Source organism: Theropithecus gelada, chromosome 19 (genome assembly GCF_003255815.1).
Source record: "Theropithecus gelada isolate Dixy chromosome 19, Tgel_1.0, whole genome shotgun sequence".
Lineage (NCBI taxonomy): Eukaryota > Metazoa > Chordata > Mammalia > Primates > Cercopithecidae > Theropithecus > Theropithecus gelada.
This window is the reverse complement of record NC_037687.1, coordinates 1059223-1084291: the sequence shown is the minus strand read 5'-3', so window position 1 is coordinate 1084291 and position 25069 is coordinate 1059223. Positions and strand designations below refer to the sequence as shown.

Below are 25069 nucleotides of genomic sequence, written 5' to 3'. Positions count from 1 at the left end.
CCAGGTGTGGGGGAGTCAGCCCACAGCTCCACTGCGCACAGCTGGGGTGCCTGGTCCTGTGGCTGCCCTGTGACCTGGGCAGCCCTGTCGGGCCCACCTTAATCGGTGTAGTCAGGGCTGGGGGCCGAGGAGGCCAGGAAAGGCCCTGTGGACAGCACAGAGGGGTTGGGTGGCGCTGCTGGTGTGGGGTGGGGATGAGTGGGGAGGGGAAGGAGCACCTTTCAGTTCTGGCCCAGGGGGTAGCAGGAGCTGCAGCCCAGGCTGGGGCAGGTCATGCCCGAGGGAGAGGAGGCCGGGGGAGCACCACTCTCCACAGACTCTCAGGACGTCCACGTCTCCCTCTGCAGATCATGATACCGCCGCCACTGCCGCCACCACGGAGCGAGAAGCCCAGATAGACACCCCGGCGGCCCCGGGTCCCGGAGCCCCGCTGCCTGCCGCCCAGCCGAGGACCCCACCCCGCCTGCCGCCCGATGCTTGCAGTGGGGCCCGCCATGGACAGGGATTACCCGCAGCATGAACCCCCGCCGGCGGGCAGCCTCCTGTACAGCCCGCCGCCCCTGCAGGTGAGCCCCTCCCCCAGCCCCGGCCCACCCTACAGGGTTAATGGGCACTTGTCCCTCTCCGAGTGCCCAGGGTCGTGGCGTGCAGAACGCTGCCCCAGAGGACATGGCGCGACCTCCACCTGACCTTCCTGACCCAGAGCCGGGCTCCACCCGCCCCCATGGGCCCCGGAGAGGGTCCCCATGGGGATGTGAAGGGGAGGCTGCTCATGGCCCCAGCTTTTTAGGAAGCGTATCTGAGGCGATTCTGTCTCCTGCAGAGCTTCCAGTTCCTCTGCCATCAGCTGTACTGGGGGCTCAACTTCACTTGTAGGAACCTGTCAGTAAGGGAATTACTTAAACAATGTATTTCTGGCCAAGCACGGTGGCTCATGCTTGTAATCCCAGCACTTTGGGAGGTGGAGGTGGGCAGATCACCTGAGGTCCTGAGTTCGAGACCAGCCTGGCCAACGTAGCGAAACCTGGCTTCTACTAAAAATATCAAACTTAGCCAGGTGTGGTGCCAGACGCCTGTAATCCCAGCTACTCAGGAGGCTGAGGCAGGAGAATCACTTAAATCTAGGAGGCAGAGGCTGCAGTGAGTGGAGACTGCGCCACTGAACTCTCACACTTGTAGCCTGGGCGACAAATGTGAGACTCCATCTCAAAAAAATAAGAAATAGGCCAGGCGTGGTGGCTCACGCCTGTTATCCCAGCACTTTGGAAGGCCGAGAGGGGCAGATCACTTGAGGTCAGGAGTTTGAGACCAGCCTGGCCAACATGGTGAAACCCCATCTCTACTAAAAATACAAAAAATTAGCCTGGCGTGGTGGCAGGTGTCTGTAATCCCAGCTACTTGGGAGGCTGAGGCAGGAGAATTGCTTGAACCTGGGAGGCAGAGGCTGCAGTGAGCAGAGATTGTGCCACTGCACTCCAGCTTGAGTGACAGAGCGAAACTCTGGCTCAAAAAAAATCCTTTTTTGTCTTTTAAATTAAAAATGTATATACATGTGTGTGTATATATACACATATATACACATGTTAATAAACAGACACACACATATATACACACATACATATACACACACGTATATGTGTGTGTGTATATATATATGTATATTTTTTAGTTTTATCTTTTTTTTTTTTTTTTTTGAGATGGAGTCTCGCTCTGTCACCCAGGCTGGAGTGCAGTGGCCGGATCTCAGTTCACTGCAAGCTCCGCCTCCCGGGTTTACGCCCTTCTCCTGCCTCAGCCTCCCGAGTAACCGGGACTACAGGCGCCGCCACCTCGCCCAGCTAGTTTTTTTGTATTTTTAGTAGAGACGGGGTTACAACGTGTTAGCCAGGATGGTCTCGATCTCCTGACCTCGCGATCCGTCCGTCTCAGCCTCCCAAAGTGCTGGGATTACAGGCTTGAGCCACTGCGCCCAGCCAGTTTTATCATTTTTAAGACAGGATCTCGCTCTGTCGCCCAGGCTGGAGTGCAGTGGTGCGATCACGGCTCACTGCAGCCTCTGCCTCCCGGGCTCAAGTGATTCTCCTGCCTCAGCCTTCTGAGTAGCTGGGACCACAGGTATGTGCCACCATGCCCGGCTAATTTTTAAAATTTTCTTGCAGAGATTTTGCCATGTTGGCCAGGCTGTTCTCAAACTCCTGGGCTCAGTTGATCCGCCCACCTCGGCCTCCCAAAATGCTGGGATTACAGGCGTGAGCCCCCGCGCCCGGCCCTGCCTGGGGATTTTCTACTTGGATACAGAGGGGCTGCCCTCTCCTGTCAAACAGCAGGACCTGCTCTGGGACTCCAGGGTCTCCTGGGCACTCCCTAGCCCAACGCCCAGGTTGGCCTGTGGGGTGAACATCACAGACACCCCTTGGCAGTCCATCCTCAGAGGGCTCTGGGCAGCCTCCTGCCATGTTCTGACCGTCCAGAGGGGGCTCCAAGCCGGGGCCAGGGTACCCCTCTCAGAGCAGGGTCTCTTTTGTGGCCCAGACCCCTCCTGTCCCCCTCACTAGTTCCTGAGCCCCTCGGGGTTGAGGCTGGATCCCCACAGCTGCCCCAGTGGAGCTCGAGTACTGGCCGTCGGTCGGCCTCCTTGGCCACCATAAAGGGGCTTGGCCAAGCCACATCCCCGCCGGAACAGCTCCGTCCCCCGACACCCGCCAGGTGCTTGTTCCAACCCAGGAATTATATCTCGGAAACACACCCAGGGGACTGATCAGGAGGCAGGGAAGACGGAGCGGCACTATTTATAGCGGCAGGAAACTGGAATCTCCCCAGAGGCCCCACAGTGGGGAAATAATTAAGCGAATTATGGGATGTGGAGACAGAGGAGCCGTCTTCGAGGATCCGAGGGGGAGCGGGAAGGTGTTAGCGGTGACAGTTGGGGCCTGCGGCAGAGCTCGACCCTGGCGAGGGCACTGGACAGCAGCCACAGGGCTCAGGCCGGGGCACACCCATGCGCGCAACCGGCTTTGCCTCCCAACCCGCGTATGAGGCTCATCCCACCCTCCCTGTTCCGGGTTCCGTCACATTCGGATACAGTGTGGACACCACTGGGTAGGGTCAGCTGAGTTCACACACGCACAGCCCAGCCTCTTCCAGCGCCAGAGTATTAAATTAGAAATAAAAATACACCAGCCAGCGCAATGGCTCACGCCTGAAATCCCAGCACTCTGGGAGGCCGAGGTGGGCAGATTGCTTGGGGTCAGGAGTTCGAGACCAGCCTGGCCAGCATGGTGAAATCCCATCTCTACTAAAAATACAAAAATTAGCTGGATGTGGTGGCTGGCACCTGTAATCCCAGCTACGCAGGAGGCTGAGATAGGAGAATCGCTTGAACTCAGGAGGCGAGGTTGCAGTGAGTCGTGATTGTGCCGCTGCACTTCAGCCTGAGTGACAGAGTGAGACTCCATCTCAAAATAAGGAAAGGAAAGAAAATCCCCAGGCAGGCTCTGATTGGCTGGCCAGGGTCAGGTGACCTTCTCTGGACCAATTATGTGCTAGGGCCTGCCCTCTAAAGGTGAAGCCGCACCCTCTGGCTGCCAGAGAAGGTCCCAGGGAAGGCTCTGATTGGCCTGCCATGCCCATGGCACCCCGTGGGGTGAGTCTAGGGTATCTGTGATTGGCAGCTCTCAGCGGAGCCACGGGCTGTGGGATGCGGTTGGGATAGAGGCAGTCATGGCGTCCCCCCTATTCCAGCCCCTAGCCTGGCCTGGGCACAGGTGGAGCATGTTGGGTGAGCCGAGGACCCCTGGGTCCTCCTACCCTGGGACCCCACAGCCCCTCGCCCCACTCCTGCAGCTGCAGTTCCCTTGCTGTGGCCATGCCCAGCCTGGCCCAAGGCACCATGTGTGCCTGAGACAGGGATTCCGGCTCATCTCAGGAGGCTGGGTTGGTCTGGAGTCAGAGTCCTGTTCCAGAATGTTCCTGATGTGCCACGTGGCCTTGGGAAGTTCCTGTTTCTCTCTGGGGCTGGCTTTCTCTCTCCCCAAAAGGGCAGGAGGAGGGGAAGGATCAGGAGACCCGGGCTCTGGAGCCCCTGTGGCCAGTGGCCCTGCTTCCTGCAAGCCGCCTCCTCCGGACCTTCTCACTTGTGCAGGAGCTCAGGACGCCCAGGCTGCCGGCCTCTGTGCAGGGGAGGAGCTGTGGGCTTTCGCTGATAGATTTATTTTCTGCAAAAGCTGGAGGAGTGGGACAGCAGTCACCCTGAGGGCTTTGCCTGTCTCAGGCTCTCGGGGGTCCTGGAATCCCCCACCCAGCACCTGAGGGTACAGAAAGCCGCCCCTGGCCGTCAGGGCTGGTTCCCGGACAGCGTGAGGTGAATGAGAGGCCAGAGGTGGCCGAGCCCCAGGGAACTGCATCAGGGCCTCAGGGAGGAGCAGGGCTCGCGTGGGCCTGGTGGAGGTCATTGGGGGACTTGGAGCAGCAGGCGAACCAGCCCCCCCGCTCTGGAAGCCACCATGGCCCATGGTCCTGCTGGGATAAGCAGGATGGTGCCCCCGGCCGGTGGTGTCGATCGTGACCACGGGGGCATCTGTGATGGCAGGGTCTCTCTGCTGCAGGTGGGGTTGGCCCTGTGCAGGTAGGGGCCCTGCTGAGGGGTGCCCATTCTGCAGGGCACGAGGTGTCCACAGCCCTGCCCCCAAAGCCGCAGGTGCTGACCTCAGGCTTGCTGCCACCCCTGGGCCTGCTGCTGCCCCATGTGCTCCCCATCCTCAGGTTTTGGGGCCTGCTGTGTGCCCCATGCCGCTCTCGTTCCCAAGGGCAGGCACAGTGAGCTTTTCCCAGAGAACCATGGGGTGGGGACATCAGCTCCTGGCGAGGGTGTTGTAAGCCTGGCCTGGAGTCAGACCCACCAGAAATTCGGCCAACCTGGAGCCACTTACGCCTCCACTGACCTCTGGCTGAGCCTCCAGGCCACTGGTCACCATTTCCTAAAACAGGCTCCCGGCACCCCAACCCCATGCAAGTTCTGAGAAGTCAGGGCCCTGTCCCACGCAGCAGCCTGAGCTTGCAGGTCACACCAGCACGTCCGAGGGCCCTGGAGCTGGTGTGAGGCCCTCGTCTGCCCCAGGCCCTGCCCGAGGAGCCCCGTGCCCACCCTGCACTGCAGGCAGCAGGTGCACGTCTCCGTCATGTGAACAGTCCGATCCTCCACCTCCTAGAATGGGGCCTCCAAGCAGGGTCCTGGGGCTAGCAGCACCCCCAGGTCTTGCGTGAGATGCAGACTCCCGGGCTGCGGGCCTGGTGGTAGAGCGAGGACTGTGTGGAGCCCTTCACGCGGGTGGTTCAGCGCCTTCAGACCAGACCACACCACAAGCCTTGGGCGGGGTCTGGTGCAGGTGGGGAAACCGAGGCACGGGGCGTTTAAATGACTCCCCAAGAGATTCAGCAGGGGCAGGACGGGACCCTGAGTGCAGGGGCTCCCTAGCCCCTCGGGCTCTCACCCTGCCCAGAGGGCTCAGCCAGGCTGCTCCGCAGGTCCCTCTGCTTCCCACTCACTGATACCCGCCGTCTCTTCCAGAGCGCCATGCTGCACTGCCCCTACTGGAACACCTTCTCACTGCCGCCATACCCTGCCTTCTCCAGTGACAGCCGGTGAGTACTGAGGTCCTCCCCGCACAGCCCCCCAGGCCTGCTCACTTCCGAAGTCACAGTTACAAACGAAGTTCTGGGTGCAGGGCGCGAGGGCTCAAAGTCCTGTTGAGGGGTTGGGGGTGGTGTGCACGTGGTCCTGGAAGGCTCCACCCCACGGGCCAGGTCTGGGCTGAGACCACTGTTTGTTGAACGCTGTTTTGTGATCCATGGCTTCTGTCTCCTTGAGAGCCCAGCTTGGTAGCGGGCGGGGAGGTGTGGGCTGGGGCCGGGGTGGGGCCTCCTGTGGAGGTGACACCAGGGTGGGAAGGGGTGAGGGGTGGAGGTGACGCCAGGGTGGGAAGGGGTGAGGGGTGGAGGTGATGCCAGGGTGGGAAGGGGTGAGGGGTGGAGGTGACGCCAGGGTGGGAAGGGGTGAGAGGTTTTCTGGGGTGAAGGGAGCCAGAAGGGCACTTTTCCCACAGAGGGCAACAGCTGGGCTGGGTTTTGCGGGGGAGGTAGGAGTTGGCCAGGCGAGCAGGCTCCCAGGCTGTGCAAAGGGCTTGGGAGCAGGTGTAGCCAGAGCCTTGGGGACTCCAGGAGATCGTGGAGTAGCTGTTTGTGGCCCGGGAATGGAGTGGATGCTTCTTTCCTGTCGGTGTTTGCAAACCTTTCTGTGCAGGAGGAGAGTGGCCCCCAGGCGGTCCCTGCCCTGGGGGCAGCTCTGCACAGGCCGCTCAGACCCAAGCCCTCTGGCTCCCCACTGGGCAGGGACCTGGGCCTGCTGCTGGGCCTGCTGGAGGGAGAGCCCCGGGGAGCCTGGCGGGTGGGAAGGAGGCGCTGGGGACGGCAGCCACCCCTCTCCCGAGCACGGGAGCTGGCCAGGAGGGCCGGAGTGGAGAAGGGCAGAGAAGACTCCCTTCAGCAATGCCCAGTGCCCCCCGCCAGCCGCATGTTACTCCTGTAGTCTGCAGAGAGGTGCCCTTGGGTGGGGGGTCCCCAGGACCCTCTCCTTGCTGTGTCCTCTGCCATCCTCAGGGTGATGGTGGGGGGGGCCCCGACCTGGGCCTTCCTGGGAGGACGGCGATCCTGGGTTTCTGCCCGTGGCGCTGTCCTCCTTCGTGGCAGGAGTGAGGTGTGGGCCAAGGGGCCTATGTGTGGGGGAGGGACGGCCAGGCAGGAATTCTGAAACGCCAGAATGAACCCTTAGAATGAGTCCTGCTGTTGGAGCAGGGAGGGCGGGATGGTGGCCCTGGACACCCCCCCACCCACCTGGCGGCCGTTCCTGAGGAGCCAGGCCGGGCTGTGTCCAGTGGGGGTGGAAGGGCAGCTCCAGGCTTGACCACCAGACCCCTGGAGGCCCCTCCGTGTGTGCAGCGGAGCTGTGGGTCCTGCCGGGCCTGGGCACGCTCCAGCGGGGCCTCAAGGGGCCTCTGGCTGCGGCCACGGGGGAGTGCTTGTGTTACTGAGGGAGTGGGTCCAGCACCCCCACACCCACTCTCACCTCCCCCGTCTCCCTCCCCTTCTCCCTCCAGCCCATTCATGAGCTCCGCCTCCTTCCTCGGCAGCCAGCCCTGCCCAGACACCAGCTATGCCCCCGTGGCCACCGCCTCCAGCTTGCCACCAAAGACCTGCGACTTTGCTCAGGTAGGAGCCCCAGGAGCTCACCGCGCTGTGGGGGGCAGGGTGGAATCTGAGCCACCTCTCCAGCTGCTCTGCGACCTCTGACCTCTCGCGCTCACATCCGCCCGGGACTCAGCGACCTGGGCTTCGCCCCCTAGCCACAGGGTTTAGGTGGGGCAGTGGGAGCCTGGAGATGTGGCTTGGTTTTGGGGAAGAGCCAGTGATTGTCCCTTTGTGTCAGCAGTGAGCCCCGCCTGGCCTTTGGGGTCCCTGTGAGCATCTGGGCAATGTCGCAGGGGGAGTTGGGGGAACGGCGATGCTGGGGGAGACCTCGGCAGCCGTCGCGCCGCCCCTGTGGCCCTCTCTCTGGGCGGGTCCAGACACTCTGCACGCTGGAGTCCCAACCCCGTAACAGCCACCTGAAAACAGAACTCACACACCAAAGGAAGAGAACCTTCAACCTCATTCTCTCCAGGGTCACTGGGGGCTCCCAGCCTCCCAATGTAGCATCAGGCGACCCCACCCCCGTCCTCACAGCCTCCCCCAAGGGGTTCCCAGTGCCCCACCCTCCTCACGGCTGCTCTGGAGCACCCAGTGCCACAGAGATCGGCTTCCCTGGGACGGTTCAGATACCGCAGCCTCTCGTGTCGACCCGGGGCCAGGGGCTGCGCTGGGCTGGACCATGCCCAGGGCCTGCTGGGGAGCGAGGGTCACGTGGTGCCCACCTCCCCGAAGCCTCCGCTTCCCCCTGTGTAATGGGCATGTGAGATCTGCCTGGGCCTCAGAGCTCGTGGCGGGGGTGGGCACAAGCCGGCCAGATCCAGAGAGAAGCTGCAGCAGAATGGAGCCAGTTCAGGTTCCAGGGCTCACCCAGACCCAGGCCCTGCAAACAGCTCGCCGGGTGGACCCTGGGCCCACTTCTCCCCACTCAGGGCCGTAGCAGAGCGGGGCAAAGTGAGCCGGACCCTGGGTCTGTGCTGGGGCGACTGCGTCTCACGTGCGCCTCCACCCTGGAGTCTGCCAGGGGACCTTCCTGGGAAGTACGGTCTTTTTGGATGTCACTGGGTAAGGATCAAGATGAGACGAGGTAGCCCTGAAATCCAGCACAAGGGTCCTGGTGCTGGGACACACAGAGGACCCTTGTCCTGTGTGTCTGAGGAGTCTTGAGACGGGAGAGACGGGAGCTGGTGCGACACCGGAGGCGGCTGGGGACGGAGTGGCCACAGGTCAGGGTCGCCTGGATCCCCAGGGCTGGAAGAGGCAGGTCAGAGCCGGGGGAGGGAGCGCGGCCCTCAGACACCTTGACCTCAGACTCATGGGCTCTGGGACCGGGAGAGGGTGGATTCCTGTCCTGGAGCCCCCCGTGCGTGGCCTGGAAATTGGCCTACCAGCTGTGTTCAGGGGAGGGGCGCCCCTGCTCTTCTGGGAGCCGAGGTCAGCAGGGTGAACACGGGAGCTCTGTCCTCACCCGAAGTAGCCCTGGATCCCCATGTGATCTGGTCCTGGCCAAGGCGTGGCGAGCTGCTGCCCCATGCCAGCCAGACACAGGAGGAAACTGAGGCAGGGGAGGCGCCCGTCCAGGACCAGCGTCCATGCCGCACCCTTCAGAGGACACAGGGGAGGAGTCCGGGGTGTGTCTGATGGCAGCGGACCCTTCCTCACTGCCACTGCCCTCCTGCCAGCCCCTGCTCAGCCTGTCCTTGCCCCTCCCCCTTCTTCTCTTTCACCCCTTCTCTGCCTCTTTCTCTGTCTTCCTTCTGTCTCTCTCTTCTCTCTGTGTGTCCCTCTCCTTCTCCCCCTTGCTCCTAATCTCTCTCTCTGTCTCCCTCTCTCTTAGTCTCTCTCTGCCTGTTTCCCTCTGTCTCTGCCTCTCTCTCCGCCTCTCTCCCTCTACCTCTGTCTCCCTCTCTGCCCCTGTCTCTCTGTCTCCCTCTCTGTCTGTCTCTGTCTCCCTCTCTGCCCCTGTCTCTCTGTCTCCCTCTCTGTCTCTGTCTCTCTGTCTCTGCCTCTGTCTCTCTGTCTCCGTCTCCACCTCTGTCTCTCTGTCTCCCTCTCTGCCTCTGTCTCTCTCCCTGCCCCGTCTCTCTGTGTCCCTCTCTGTCTTTGTCTCTCTGACTCCCTCTCTGTCTCTGTCTCCCTCTCTGTCTCCCTCTCCACCTCTGTTTCTTTGTCTCCCTCTCTGCCTGTGTCTCTGTCTCCCTCTCTGCCTCCATCTCTCTCCCTCTCTGCCTCTGTCTCTCTGCCTCTCTTGTCTCTGCCTCTGTTTCTCTGTCTATGTCTCCCTGTCTCTGTCTCTCTCCCTGTCTCTGCCTCTGTTTCTCTGTCTATGTCTCCCTGTCTCTCTCTCTCCTTGTCTCTGCCTCTGTTTCTCTGTCTATGTCTCCCTGTCTCTGTCTCTCTCCCTGTCTGTGTCTGTGTCTCATGAATTCTGCTTCTCCCCTCCCGAACCATTGCTGCTGCATCTGTTCAGCCCGGAGCCCTCGGGGCCGCCGTGCTCCCTTCGTCTGCTCCGCGTCTAACCCCTGCTGGTCACTGCGCGTTTGGGGACTGTGGCCGCTCATGACCCCTCTTCAGAGCATGCCACATCCATCCGGCAGATGTTGGTTCTGTGTGCGCTGCCCGTCCGGCTCCCTGCCCACCCTGCCCACAGCCGCCTCATACTCCAGAGGCCGCGTGTGGGGCAGCTTGGACCCACATCTCCCTGTTAAAGCAGAAGAGGCTCCTTCAGAGGAGACCTGACCCGTGGCGCCGAGTGTGGGGCGGGACGGGGGTGAGTCAGCGCAGGCCCGTGGACCGGGCCACATGGTTCTGTGGTGCCGAGCGTGGGACGGGACGTGTGGTTCTGCTGTGCCGAGTGTGGGCCGGAACGGGTGCAGGTCAGCCTAGGCCTGTGGGCCGGGCCGCATGGTTCTGTGGTGCAGAGCGTGGAACGGGACGGGTGTGAGTCAGCCCAGGTCTGTGGGCTGGGCCATGTGGTTCTGCGGAGACAGGAAGGAGTCCAGACCTGAACCTGGCATTCGAGGCCCTTCACACCGTGGCCCCACAGCGCAGCCCAACCCGCCACAGAAGCCTCTGCTCCCGACTCAGACCTGAGGAAACCGTGCTGGCTGCACTGTTACAGCCCCCAGGACGTCCCCATCCTGATCCCCAGGACCCATTGTCATGTTGCCTCTCATGGCAGACGGGACCTGCAGATGGGACTGAGTGACGGACCTGAGACGGGAGAGCATCCTGGGTGAACTAGAGGCCCAGTGTCCTCACAGGGCCCTCCTGAGAGGAGGCGGGAGGGTGAGAGCCAGAGAGAGACGGGAAGAGGCTGCGCTGTGGCTGTGAAGCGGGAGGAAGGGGCCCCAAGCCAAGGGATGCCGGTGCCTCTGGACACTGGGAAAGGGCGGGAACTGGGTTTTTCCCCCTGGAGCCCCCAGGAGGGACCTGCCCTGCCCACCCTTGATGTTATAACTTATTTTTTTTTTTTTTTTTTTTTTTTGAGACGGAGTCTCGCTGTGTCGCCCAGGCTGGAGTGCAGTGGCCGGATCTCAGCTCATTGCAAGCTCCGCCTCCCGGGTTTTTACGCCATTCTCCTGCCTCAGCCTCCCGAGTAGCTGGGACTACAGGCGCCCACCACCTCGCCCGGCTAGTTTTTTTTTTTTTTTTTTTTGGAGACGGAGTCTCGCTCTGTCACCCAGGCTGGAGTGCAGTGGCCGGATCTCTGCTCACTGCAAGCTCCGCCTCCCGGGTTTACGCCATTCTCCTGGCTCAGCCTCCCGAGTAGCTGGGACTACAGGCGCTCGCCACCTCACCCGGCTAATTTTTTGTACTTTTTAGTAGAGACGGGGTTTCACCGTGTTAGCCAGGATGGTCTCGATCTCCTGACCTTGTGATCCGCCCGTCTCGGCCTCCCAAAGTGCTAGGATTACAGGCTTGAGCCACCGCGCCCGGCCGTCCGGCTAGTTTTTTGTATTTTTTAGTAGAGACAGAGTTTCACCGTGTTAGCCAGGATGGTCTCGAACTCCTGACCTCGTGATCCGCCCGTCTCGGCCTCCCAAAGTGCTGGGATTACAGGCTTGAGCCACCGTGCCCGGCCGATGTTACAACTTCTACCCTCCAGACTGTGAGAGGATAAGCGTGTGTTTCATTTATATATTTTTTTAGTTTTTATTTTTAGAGACAGGGTCTGGCTCTGTCGCCCAGGCTGGAGTGCAGCGGTGCGATCTTGGCTCACTGCAGCCTCCACCTCCTGGGCTCAAGCAATGCTCCCACCTCAGCTTCCCCAGTAGCTGGGGCCACAGGCACGCACCACCACACCCAGCTAATTTTGTGTGTTTTGTGGAAATGAGGTCTCACTGTGTTGCCCAAGCTAGTCTCAAACTTCTGGGCTCAAGCGATTCTCCTGCCTGGGCCTTCCAAAGCATGGGGATTACAGGCGTGAGCCACCACATTCAGCTTGTTGGAGCCATGAGATTGACAGTAGCTTTTCACGGGAGCGAGGGTAAATGAAGGCCCCATTCGAAGCCATCGTGGTCTGTGGCACAGGTGCATTCCCTGCAGGTGTTTCTTGCTGTTGTATTAACCACAAGGGATTGGTAGGGAGAACCTCTTGCTGGACTAGGGGTGAGGGTGAATGTGAAACCCCACAGGCCATAACGAGCCAGCCGGTCACTACATTTTTTTTTTTTTTTTTTTTTGGAGACGGAGCCTTGCTCTGTCACCCAGGCTGGAGTACAGTGGCGCCATCTCGGCTCACTGCAATCTCCGCCTCCTGGGTTCAAGCTATTCTCCTGCCTCAGCCTCCCAAGTAACTGGGATTACAGGTATGTGCCACCACGCCCAGCTAATTTTTATATTTTTAGTAGAGACGAGGTTTTGCCATGTTGGCTAGGCTGGTCTTGAACTCCTGACCTCAGGTGATCTGCCCCTCCCTCTCAGCCTCCCAAAGTGCTGGGATTACAGCCATGAACCACCGTGCCTGGCCTTTTTTTTTTTTTTTTGAGACAGAGTCTTGCTCTGTCACTCAGGCTGGAGTGCAGTGATGTGATCTCCGCTCACTGCAACCTCTGCCTCCCGAGTTTGAGCCATTCTGCTGCCTCATTTTCCTGAGAGGCTGGGATTACAGTTGTGTGCCACCATGCCTGGCTAATTTTTGTATTTTTAGTAGAGACGAGGTCTCACCATGTTGGCCAGGCTGGTCTCGAACTCCCGACCTCAGGTGACCTAGCTGGTAACTATGAATACACCTGAGCCCTGAGTTTCCTGGCAGCCAAAGCAACAAGAGAAAGCAGAAGAGCCATGCACCTGGGCAGTTCCCTGGGGCCAGTGGACTCTGCAGCACTGTTGGTTCTGCTGGAGAGCCCTCAAGGCCTGGGGAGGGAGGCCATTGAGGGGCGGGTTGATCATGGGGAGGGAGGTCATTGAGGGGAGGGTTGATGGTGGGGAGGAAGGTCATTGAGGGGAGGGTTGATCATGGACAGGGAGGTCATTGAGCGGTGTGTGGATCGTGGGGAGGGAGGTCATTGAGGGGCGGGTTGATGGTGGCTCCCCTGGCTGTCTTCACAGACCCTGAGCAGGGCCACTGTGCCTGGGAGATTCTGCCCCTGGGAATGCAGGAGATCACGTTTGAGTCAGAGCTGGGCTCAGTGGCTCAGCCTGTGATCCCAGCACTTTGGGAGGCCGAGGCGGGAGGACTGCTTGAGCCCACGGGTTTGAGACCAGGCTGCACAGCATAGTGAGACCCCATCTGTATTAAAAATAGAAAAAAATAGTTGGGCGCAGTGGCTCATGCCTGTAATCCCAGCACTTTGGGAGGCCGAGGCAGACGGATCATGAGGTCAGTAGTTTGAGACCAGCCTGACCAATAAGTTGAAACCCTGTCTTTACTAAAAAAATATATATAAAACAGCCGGGCATGGTGGCATATGCCTGTAATACCAGCTACTCAGGAGACTGAGGCAGGAGAATTACTTGAACCCAGGAGCAGGAGGTTGCAGTGAGCCAAGTACGAGTCACTCTACTGCAGCCAGGGCTGCAGAGCAAGACGCCATCTCAGAAAAAAAAAAAAAGAGAAAAACATTAGCCGGGCATGGTGGTGCAAGCCTGTAGTCCCAGCTACTTGGGAGGCTGAGGCCTGAGGATCGCTTGAGCCTGGGAGTTCCCAGTGGAAGGCCTGTTGTGTGTGTCCGTGTGTCCATGTGTCCGTGTGTCCGTGATGGATGCGTGGGGGGGCCCCGCTGTTTTTGTCTGTAATGGACACGTGGAGGCCCCACTGTGTTTGTCTGTGATGGACGCATGGATCCAGATTGGGCAACATAGTGAGATCTCATCTCTACACAAAATTAAAAATTAGATTTAGAGGCTGGGCACAGTAGTTCACGCTTGTAATCCTAGCACTTTATGAAGCCAAGGTGGGCAGATCAACTGAACTTAGGAGTTCGAGACCATCCTGGCCAACATGGCTAAACCCCGTCTCTACTAAAAATACAAAAACTAGCCGAGTGTGGTGGCAGGCACCTGTAATTCCGCTACTTGGGAGGCTGAGGCAGGAGAATTCCCTGATCTCGGGAGACAGAGGTTGCGGGGAGCTGAGATCGCGCCACGGCACTCCAGCCTGGGTGACACAGTGTGACTCCGTGTCAAAAAAAAAAAAAAAATTACAAAAAAGTTGCAAGAACTAAGAGCTCTGGAACAGCCCCCACCCAGCCCCCAAGTGTCACTGTCTCGCAGAAGCCTGGCTGTGGAGCGGACACTGACCTTGCACAGCGCCGGTGACTGGGCTGGACCTGGGGTGTCGGCAGCCTCCGCACTTCCCCCAAAGAGGCACTTTTCCAGAGTGCCTCTCCCCCAGGGTGCCTCTCCCCCAGGGTGCCTCTCCCCCAGGGTGCCTCTCCCCCAGGGTGCGTCTCCCCCAGGGTGCGTCTCCCCCAGGGTGCGTCTTCTGCAGGGTGCCTCTCCCCCAGGGTGCCTCTCCCCCAGGGTGCCTCTCCCCCAGGGTGCGTCTCCCCCAGGGTGCCTCTCCCCCAGGGTGCGTCTCCCCCAGGGTGCCTCTCCCCCAGGGTGCCTCTCCCCCAGGGTGCGTCTCCCGCAGGGTGCCTCTCCCCCAGGGTGCCTCTCCCCCAGGGTGCCTCTCCCCCAGGGTGCGTCTCCCCCAGGGTGCCTCTCCATTGGTTTTGTCTGGGGTTGTCTCCTGACTGGATGGAGGAATCCCACAGACAGCACCGTACATACCACGGCATCGATCAGAGTGCCTGGCGTTGCGTGTATTGTGCCGATCGTGGTAACTTTGGCCGCTTGGCCAGGATGGAGTTCCTTCACCATCTGGTTCCTGTTTCTCCCAGCCTGGGGGAGGACTCAAGGCTGTGCAGAGGCTGGTCCTGCCTGGGGCGGGGGCAGCAGCCTCCACCTGTGGGTCCTGCCTGCGGGCATCCCTGCTGCGTCCATCTGTGTTCCGTGTGCCTTCTCTTGCTGACAGCCGGAGCTGTGTGGGACCCCTACCCCCTCCCCGCTCTCCACCTGCTCCCCACCCCCGCCCCTGGGGCTCACGCTGCGCCAGGTGCCGCTGCTGTTTCCCGTGCTGCCGGCATCCCCTGTGGGCCGCGGAGCTCACGGGATGTCACGTGTGCCTTGCCTGGCCCTCCAACCACGCCACTCAGAGGAAGGGCCCCCCTCACTTCTGCTCAGCCCTTCCATCTCCAGGTCGGCGCGAAGTCCTCAGGCCCGACGTCCCTAGTGGGTGATGGCTCAGCCCCGTGTGTCCTGGTGGGGCCTCCCGCCGCGTTTTGCAGGTGGGCTGTGGTTCTGTGGACACAGGGCTCTGCATTCTTTCCTTTTTTTTTTGAGACGGAGTCTCATTCTGTCGCCCAGGCTGGGGTGCAGTGGCGTGATCCCAGCTCACTGCAACCTCTGCCTCCCGGGTTCACGCCATTCTCCTGCCTTAGCTTCCCGAGTAGCTAGGACTACAGGCGCCCGCCACCACTCTCAGCTAATGTTTTGTGTTTTTTAGTGGACACGGGGTTTCACCGTGTTAGCCAGGCTGGTCTCGATCTCCTGACCTCATGATCCACCTGCCTTGGCCTCCCAAAGTGCTGGGATTACAGGCGTGAGCCACCGCACCCAGCCTGCATTCCTTCTTTTCTTCCTTTCTTCCTTTCTTCCTTTCTTCCTTTCTTCCTTTTTCTTTCTGACGGAGTCTTGCTCTCTCGCCCAGGCTCGAGCGCAGTGGCGCAATCACGGCTCACTGCAAGCTCTGCCTCCTGGGTTCACGCCATTCTCCTGCCTCAGCCTCCCGAGTAGCTGGGACTACAGGCGCCCGCCACCATGCCTGGCTAATTTTTTTGTATTTTTAGTAGAGACGGGGTTTCACCGTGTTAGCCAGGATGGTCTCGATCTCCTGACCTCACGATCCACCTACTTCGGCCTCCCAAAGTGCTGGGATTATAGGCGTGAGCCACCGCGCCCGGCCTCTTTCTTTCTTTCTTTCTTTGTCTCTCTCTCTCTCATTTTGTTGTTATTGTTGTTGTTTTTGAGATGATGTTTTGCTTTTGGTGCCTAAGCTGGAGTGCAATGGCGTGATCTATCTCAGCTCACTGCAACCTCCGCCTCCCGGGTTCAAGCGATTCTCCAGCCTCAGCCTCCCGAGTAGCTGGGATTACAGGCACGTGACACCATGCCTGCCTAATTTTTGTAGTTTTAGTAGAGACGGGGTTTCACCATGTTGGCCAGGCTGGTCTCAAACTCCTGACTTCAGGTGATCTGCCCACCTCGGCCTCCCAAAGTGCTGGGATTACAGGTGTGAACCACTGCACGCCGCCCCTTTTTTATTTTCAGTTGAGACTCAATTCACGTTACAGAAAAGTCCCCATTTCTAAGTGAACAATGCTGTGGCTGTTACGAAGTCCAGAGCCATTCAGCCATCATCCTGTAATTCTAATTCCAGATCGTTGTCTCCCTAGAGGAGGCCCCGTCCCCGTCAGCCATTACTCCCTGTCCCTCCCCAGACCCGGCGCCCACATGTTCCCTTCCTGTCTCTGTGGCTCAACCTGTCCTGCACATTTCATAGAAATGGGATCACACGCTGCGTGGCCTCCTGCGTCTGGCGTCTCTCACTGCGCGTGACGTCCTCAAGGTACATCTGAGCTGTGGCTGGGTCAGAGCCTGGCTCCTGATTATGGCTGAGCCGCGTTCCGGCACATGAATGGGCCCCACCGTGTCTGTCCGTGTGTCCATGATGGACGCGTGGAGAGCCCACCGTGTCTGCGTGTGATGGACGCGTGGAGGGCCTACCGTGTCTGTCCGTGTGTCTGTGATGGACGCGTGGAGGGCCCACCGTGTCTGCGTGTGATGGACGCGTGGAGGGCCCACCGTGTCTGCGTGTGATGGACGCGTGGAGGGCCCACTGTGTCTGTCCGTGTGTCCATGATGGACACGTGGAGGGCCCACCATGTCTGCGTGTGATGGACGCGTGGAGGGTACACTGTGTCTGTCCGTGATGGACACTTGTGCTGCTTCCACCCGTGGCTGTCATGAGTTGTGCTGCCGTGAGCACGTGTGCAAAGGTTTTCGTTTCTCGGGCTCATGCCCAGGAGTAGGTGTGGGTTGACATTGTGAATCGCTGTTAGCAGCATCCATATGCAGGTCCGTGTGTGTGTTCCAGGAATGACTGGGTCTGGCTGGGGGGTTGCTGGGGTCCTGCTCGAGGATGAGGGGCCCTCGGTGCTGCAGCCCACGCTCTGCGCCCGGAGCCTCCCATGGGTCCCCTGCTCCAGGCCCAGCTCCGTGTCGCGGCTCCGCCCCCAGGCTCTCCGGTGCCCGTTCCTGCGTGGGGTGAGCATCCCCCAGGCTCTCCGGTGCCCGTTCCTGCATGGGGTGAGCATCCCCCAGGGCAGCCCCCGGCGCTTCTTCTGAGCTCTTCCCCACTGCACCCCAGCCCGAGCCTCTCCCCGGCTTGTGCCCTGCACAGGCCATTCCCCAGGTCCTGCTCACTCGCCTCACTGCCCCTCACCTATCCCTTGCCGCCTGTTCCTGGGGTGGGGGTGCTCCTTGACCCTCCCAACATCACCCAGGCCTCTCGCATCTCTACTGGGCTCCTGGGGCTCTCAGTGCCCCCTGCCCATCCCTGTTCCCCAGGTGCTGCCCCCCTGCCCACCACCTGTCCTGTGAGGACACCTTCACGTGCCGGGCGTCCACCCCGGTTCCCCGTGGGGCTGCAGGGACCCTTGGGAACGTGGCCGTCCGGTAACAACGCTCTCTGCCTGGCAGCCCGGGGGCTTCTGGGAAGCTTAGGATGAGCTCACGGCTCAGAAAAGCGCTTTGCACACTGGCTGCTTTCAGGCAGGGAGGCAGGCGGCATCGACTGTTCCGCAGATGCGTTTTAGCAGGGGTCGGAGGCCTCAGCCCACCCGGCACCACGGAGCCCCCCCCAGTTACTGGCATTGGGCAAAAAAGAGAGCGAGAGAGATGGGGGAGCGAGGGAGGGAGAGGGAGAGAGGGATTTCTTACAGGAAGCCTTTGGTTCACACCCAGCCAAGGCCAAGAAGAGCCACCTCTGTCCCCTGGTCTGTGCTGAGGCCACATCCCCTGGGAGGAGGAGCCTCCACCCAGGGCCTGGCAGGTGCAGGAGGGGCTGGCAGAGCCGCCCACAGACAGCTTTAGAGAGGGAGACTCAGCAGGAAGCCGAGTCCTTTTTTTTTTTTTGTGCCAGGGTTCGGCCCTGCCCAGCTGCAGTACCAGGAGGCACTGAGGCGGCAGCCCCAGAGCCCACACCAGGCACCTGGCCAGGAGCCTGACAGAAGGGAGCCCAGTTTCCTGGGGAGCCGTGCCAGCCTCCCAGGACTGCTGTGAGGAAACAGCACACACAGCTTCAAAGGCCAGGACTCTGTCCCCTCCCAGCCCTGGAGCCCAGAAGTCCAAAGTCAAGGTGCTGACAGGGCCTTCCCACCCCTCCAGCATCTGGGGGATCCGGGCATCCCCTGGCTGTGGCCACACGGCTGGGATCTCTGCCTCTGTGTCCCATGGCCTCCTCCCCAGGACTGTGTCTCCTTTGTATGAGGATACCAGACATGGATCACCCCCTCGGCCAGTGCAGCCTTTTTTTTTTTTAACCACTCACATCTGCGAGGATCGGATTCCCAAATAAGGCCACACACACAGCTTCCAGGGACCAGGACATGATCACACCATTTTGAGAATACAGTTCAGCTCTGCACGGGGCACTGTAGTGACCAGGCCTGCTGAGGGGGCCCTTCTTCCAGCCACCAGAGACTGGCAGTGTCCAGGAAGTGCCACCTGTGCCACGACCAGCTGGAAGCCTCTTCTCTGTCTGCCCCCCAGCCCCCTCCCATCCCCACTGCCTCTTTCCCTCACTGTAACGCAGGGCCGCATCACCTGCAGTGCAGGCTTCTTGTGAGGGCTGGGGTAGCGGGCACTCAGCCAGGCTTACACGGAGCCCTCGGTCAGCCTTGCCACAGGACTGGTCAGTGAGGGGTGCACCCTGGACAGAGGCGGAGGGAGAGACCAGGCAATGGGAGCCCAGGGCTGGGCGCGGGGTCCCGGAGGTGGGTGGAGGTAGTGCCCAGCAGGTCCCCACGCAGTGCGCCGTATCCTCAGCCTGACCTGCTCCAGGGACCCCGGCCTGTGCTGTCACATTGGGGCCTGGGGAGCAAGTCTGAGTCTGTGCTCATTCTTCCTGTTTCATTGCTTTCCAGGTCTTTTAAAAACTGAGACAAAATTCACATACCATAAAATCCACTTTATTTATTTATCTGAGTCAGTGTTTTGCTCTGTTGCCCAGGCTGGAGTGTAGTGGTGTGATCATAGCTTACTGCAGCCTCCACCTCCCTAGCTCAAGTGATTGTCCTGCCATGGCCTCCTGAGCAGCTGGGACCACAGGTGCCTGCCACCATGCCCAGCTGGTTTTTGTATTTTTTGTGGAGATGGGATCTCACTGTGTTGCCCGGGCTGGTCTTGAATTCTTGGACTCAAGCTATTCGCTTACCTCAGCTTCCCAAAGCACTGGGATGGCAAGTGTGAGCCACCACACTTGGCCAAATCCACCTTTTTTTTTTTTTTGAGACAGTCTTGCTCTGTCGCCCAGGCTAGAGTGCAGTGGCGCGATTTCAGCTCACTGTAACCTCTGTCTCCGGGTTTAAGCAATTACCCTGCCCCAGCCTCCCGAGTAGCTGGGATTACAGGTGCACACCACCACGCCTGGCTAATTTTTGCATTTTTAGTAGACACGGGGTTTCACCATGCTGGCCAGGCTGGTCTCGAACTCCTGACCTCGTGATCCGCCCACCTTGGCCTCCCAAAGTGTTGGGATTACAGGCGTAAGCCACTGCGCCCGGCCCAAATCCACACTTTAAAAAAGCATATTCACAGAGTTGTGCAACCACCACCTCGGTCTAGTTCCAGAACATTCCATCACCCCACAGGAAGCCCCATTCCCATCAGCTCTCACTCCCGGCCCATCCCCATCCCCTGGTAACCCAAATGCTTTTCCTGTCTGTGTGGATTCCTGTCCAGGACAGGACATTTCATAGAAATAGCCTCACACGCTGTGTGGCCTTCTGTGTTTGGCGTCTCTCACTGAGTGTGACATCCTCAAGGTGCATCCGTGCTGTGGCCTGGGTCAGAGCCTTGCTCCTTTTCATGGCTGGGTTGTGTTCCAGTGCGTGGATGACCTCACTGTGCTGACCCTGTTCCTCCGTGGGTGACCGCGCTGCGGGAGCCAGGCTGTCGTGAGCTGTGGGTCCACCCGTGAACTGTGGGTCCACCCGTGAGCTGTGGGTCCACCCATGGGCTGTGGGTCTTGTGAGCTGTGGGTCCACCTATGAGCTGTGGGTCCTGTGGCTGTGGGTCCACCATGAGCTGTGGGTCCACCCATGAGCTGTGGTCCACCCGTGGGCTGTGGGTCTTGTGAGCTGTGGGTCCACCCATGAGCTGGGGGTCCTGTGAGCTGTGGGTCCACCTGTGAGCTGTGGGTCCTGTGGCTGTAGGTCCACCATGAGCTGTGGGTCCACCCGTGAGCTGTGGGTCCACCCGTGGGCTGTGGGTCCACCCGTGAGCTGTGGGTCCACCCGTGGGCTGTGGGTCCTGTGAGCTGGGGGTCCACCTGTGAGCTGTGGTTCCACCCGTGGGCTGTGGGTCCTGTGAGCTGTGGGTCCACCCGTGGGCTGTGGGTCCTGTGAGCTGTGGGTCCACCCGTGGGCTGTGGGTCCTGTGAGCTGTGGGTCCACCTGTGAGCTGTGGGTTCTGTGAGCTGTGGGTCCACCTGTGAGCTGTGGGTCCACCCGTGGGCTATGGGTCCTGTGAGCTGTGGGTCCACCTGTGAGCTGTGGGTCCACCTGTGGGCTGTGGGTCCTGTGAGCTGTGGGTCCACCCGTGAGCTGTGGGTCCTGTGAGCTGTGGGTCCACCCCTGGGCTGTGGGTCCTGTGAGCTGTGTGGGTCCACCCGTGGGCTGTGGGTCCACCTGTGAGCCGTGGGTCCACCCGTGAGCCGTGGGTCCTGTGAGCTGTGTGGGTCCACCCGTGAGCTGTGGGTCCACCCGTGGGCTGTGGGTCCACCTGTGAGCTGTGGGTCCACCCGTGGGCTGTGGGTCCTGTGAGCTGTGGGTCCTGTGAGCTGTGTGGGTCCACCCGTGAGCTGTGGATCCTGTGAGCTGTGGGTCCTGTGAGCTGTGGGTCCTCCTCGATGGCACCTGGGAGTGCAGCTGCTGGTTAACTGTTACTCCCCGTTCGCCTCTTTGAGGAGCTGCAGGACAGTTCCCAAGTGGCTGCCGGGTGTTCTGAGCAGCACTTGTGGTTGTGGGCTTTTTGCGTGGAGCTGGTGTGGAGCGGCCTCTGGGGTGGCTGTGATTGGCTGTTGGGTTGAGCGGTGGCTGTGATTGGCTGCTCTGTTGAGCGGTGGCTGTGATTGACTGCTGGGTTGAGCGGTGGCTGTGATTGCTGCGTTGAGCAGTGGCTGCGATTGGCTGCTGGGTTGAGCGGTGGCTGCGATTGGCTGCTGGGTTGAGCGGTGGTTGCGATTGGCTGCTGGGTTGAGCGGTGGGTGTGATTGGCTGCTGGGTTGAGCGGTGGTTGTGATTGGCTGCTGGGTTGAGCGGTGGCTGTGATTGGCTGCTGGGTTGAGCGGTGGCTGTGATTGGCTGCTGGGTTGAGCGGCTCCGTGAGTTTGTTTTTCATTGGTTGTTTTCCATTGGCGGGCCCCTCGCTCCAGCTGTACGGACTCGTGTTGTCACCCAGCTTCCAGGAGGTGATGGGTTGCGGCAGGGGGTGTGGACAGCGGTCTGCGCCAGCCTCCGCTGCTGCTGGTGCGTGGTCACGGGCCCCACGGGCTGGCGCAGGGCCTCAGGGTCTAGAACAGGGGGAGCCCGAGGGGGCGGAGTGCGCAGGGTTTGAGGCCTCGGTCCCACGCTCCCCTCAGAGCCCTGGCCAGGGTCCCACGAGCCCAGAACTGTCCCGACCCCTCCGGCCCAGCCACGGGCTCCCCCGGCCTCTCGGGGTGCAGTTTCCTTCTCCCCAGGGGCCCCTGGCCACAGGGCCGGGCCCTTCCTCCCTCACAGAGGAGGAGCCGTGGCCGCCTGCACGGTCTCGGCCACAGTCCCGTGGGAAATGCAGCCGCTGCCGCGTCAGTGGCTGAGCGCAGGCAGATGGGGCCCGTCTTCTCCACAGCCTGGCCGTGCTCCCATCCCCTCTGGCCCTGGGGCCTCCCCAGCTCCTCCAAGGACACCGAGAGTGACCGCCTGTGGCTCAGCGTGGGGGCCCATCAGTGTGTGCCCCGCGGTGTCCGGGCCCCTGTGATGCGGGGGCCAGGTCCCCACGGTGCGGGCGAGAGTGTGGCCGGGCCGCTGGCGGGTTCACGGCCCAGGGTTGCCCTGGCAAGTGCATCATTGCCGCTTGGTTTTCTACCAAAGCAAGAACGTGCTTTTCCCAGGATCGTACCACTTGTTCCCGCGCCGCTGTGCCAAGGGGGCCGAGGCTGGGCCTGGCCAGAGCCTGGAGAGGAGGGGCCCACGCTCAGCTCTCCCTCCGCCAGCCCCAGGTCAGGGGAGGCCACAGGGCCCGCTGAACCCCCTGGGCACAAACAGCAGGGAAAGAGCAGGGAGGGGACTTTGCTTCCGCGGCAGGGGCTTCTCAGGGACCTCTCAGGGACTTCAGTCTGCAGAGGTGGGGTGGGGAGAGCCCCAGGGGGTGCGCAGCAGGGCAAGAGGTGGGCTCAGCATGGGTGGGGCACTGGGCGAAGGGTGGGGATTCAGGCCTGGCCTGAGGGGCCATGGCATGGATGAAGGGGCCATCCAGGCCTCAGTTTCCCTGCCTGTGGTTTGGGGGCACCAGGAACAGCAGCTGGTCCCCGTGGAATGGAACCCAGCTCTCTGCAGTCTGGGGAAACATGCCCACCTGGGCACTCTGCACGTCCCCCAGTGCCCCAAAGGAGGCTGGCCCTGAGGCAGGGCCGGGTGGGGGTGCGTGTTGACAGCGCCCGGGGCAGACCCGCCCCGTACAGTAATTCTCCTCGCGCTGCCAGTAATTGCCCTGACTTTCAGGGCCGGCATCATTTCCTGAAAGTCAGCCCGGCCTTAGAGGAAGTAGGCGCCGGCGGCCGTGACTAAACCGACATGCAAATGCAGCCGGGCGGAGAGCCGCCCCCGTCCGCCCCGGCCGACCCATTGCTGGGGCTGCCGCCGCGGTCATGAGGGAGCCGCTCCCGGGCGGCGCTTCCAGGGGGACCCCCGGACCCCCGAGCGCCGGGACCATGTCCCAGCTGCAGTTCTGGCTGCAGTTTGAGGCTCTGAACAAGGTAACACTCCCCTCCCGGGGTGGGCGAGGCCCTTGGGGGCAGGGGTCTGGGAGGTGGGACCCCCATTCAGGACGGCCGGGCCACCTGCCGGAGCAGCTGGAATCTCACCCTGGAGTCCGAGGCCGCCAGGCTCTCAAAAATCCCCATCCTGCCCCGTCCGTCTCTTCTGGCAGCCAGAGGGAATCTGCTGGAAGGTTCCGAGGCAGAGATTTAGGACTTGGGGCTGGGAGCAGCGCCCTGTGCATAGGCTGGGGGACCCGAGCGGAGTGGGGGACTCGGGCTTAGCCCGGATCCGGCCCTCAGTGACAGTGGCATTGGCTGTCGGGAGGGCTGCATCCCCCTCCTTCTGCCCCTGGGATAGGGCCCCCTGGCTGTCCTCTAGAGAAGCCTCAGGTGGAGGGGCTCTGGGTGTCTCATGGGGCCCTCACAGGGAGCGGGGGCTGGGTGGGCCTGGTCAGGGCTGACTCTGGTGGCGCAGGCGGGCAAATCCCTGTGGCTCTGTGGTTCCCCATGGGTCCTGGAGCACAAGGACGGGGGCAGCACACCAGGTCTGGAGTCAGTTCTGGAGTCAGGTCTGGAGTTGGCTGCCCAGGGCAGGAGGAGCTGTGTTTGCTGCTCTTGAATGGGGCAGAGCCAGGTCTTGCCAGCCTCAATCCAGGGCTCCTGAAATGCTGCAGAGACAAGAACCACAGCAGGCAGCCCCGGCCCTCCCTGGGGCCCCAGAACTGGGCGCTGGCGGTGAGGGGTGCAAATGTCACCTCCGAGGGCCCTTGGTGCAGACTACAGAGGGGCCCAGGTTCCCCAGGGAGGCACTAGGTACGCTGAGCTGAGGCTGGAGTGTGGGGGGGCATGTGGTGGAGAATGCAGCAGCCTGGGCTGGCCTGGAGGGGCCATGGAGGGACACACAGGCACGGGTGGGACTTGTGCTGTTTCTGAGGTCAACTGGTGGCTGCTAGGAGTCAAATCCAGATGTGGGCAGAGGACGGAGCCACTATGAGGGGAGCTGGCCTGGCTCCGTTCAGCTTCCCACATGTGAACAGGGCCAGCCCTGGGAGCCCTGTCTCCTCTGTCCCTAATCACTGAGGGCACCTGCTAAAGGTGAAGGCTTGGAGGGCTCATGCACCTGGCTGGATGTCCTGTGCTGGGAAGGACCAGATGGGGAGCAGGGCAGGGCCTTGAGGCTGCGTTCTTGAAGCCTGAAAGCTGCAAGCACCCACTCATTATTAGACTTCCACTTTTATTTGTTTATTTTTTGGGGAACAGGGACTTGCTCTGTCACCCAAGCTGGTGTGCAGTGGCACCATCTCGGCTCCCTGCAACCTCCACCGAATGGGTTCAAGCAATCCTCCCATCTCGGCCTCCTGAGTAGCTGGGACTACAGGCACATGCTACCATGCCCAGCTAATTTTTATATTTTTTGTGGAGATGGGGTCTTGCTGTGTGGCTCAGGCTGGTCTTGAACTCCTGGGCTCAAGTGATCCTTTCACCTTGGCTTGTCTAGGATTACAGGCGTGAGCCACTACGTCCTGCTTGACTTGACTTTTTTTTTTGAGATAGGGTCTCGCTCTGTCTCCCAGGCTGGCATGGGGAGGCGCAATTATAGCTCACTACAGCCTCGACCAGCTGGGCTCAAGCGATCCTCCTGCCTCAGCCTCCTGAGTAGCAGACATGAGCCACCACGCCCAACTTGACTTTAACTTTTCAAACTGTTTTAGAGTGACAGAAAAGCTGCCCGGGACAGTGCAGAGTCCCCACGCCCCCACTCCCGGGCTCCCTGCTGTTCTGTGTCACGGCTGATGAACCAACATCCATACGCCACCGTTAACTACCAAGGCCCACGCTTTGCTTGGATTTCCTCAGTTTCCCCCATGTCCTTTCCTGCCCGGGGCCCCACGTGGTGTTTAGGCATCTTCTCAGGCCCCTCTGGGCTGTGACGCTTTCTCAGAGGCCTGTGTTTCAGAGGCACTGGGTGGTCCTGCGGCTGGTCAGGTGGTGTGGACGCCCTGGAGTAATCGGGCTGGTGTTTCCTCAGACTGGGGCAGGAGT

At 60.9% G+C, this 25069-nt stretch overlaps 1 protein-coding gene across 3 annotated transcripts in view; it reads left to right on the top strand.

The window, feature by feature from the left end:
• The window catches only part of SBNO2 (strawberry notch homolog 2), a 69331-nt gene that overhangs the window by 19989 nt on the left and 24273 nt on the right, over positions 1–25069 (top strand). For 2 of the 3 annotated variants that reach the window (XM_025368614.1, XM_025368616.1), the window contains exons 2-4: positions 348–566; positions 5567–5640; positions 7152–7263. In XM_025368614.1, coding sequence (XP_025224399.1) covers positions 474–566; positions 5567–5640; positions 7152–7263 — 279 coding nt within the window. In that variant the 5' untranslated portion in view covers positions 348–473. Of the gene's footprint in view, positions 1–347; positions 567–5566; positions 5641–7151; positions 7264–22811; positions 23024–25069 lie in introns of those variants that run through there. The other variant, XM_025368615.1, reaches the window with a different exon arrangement.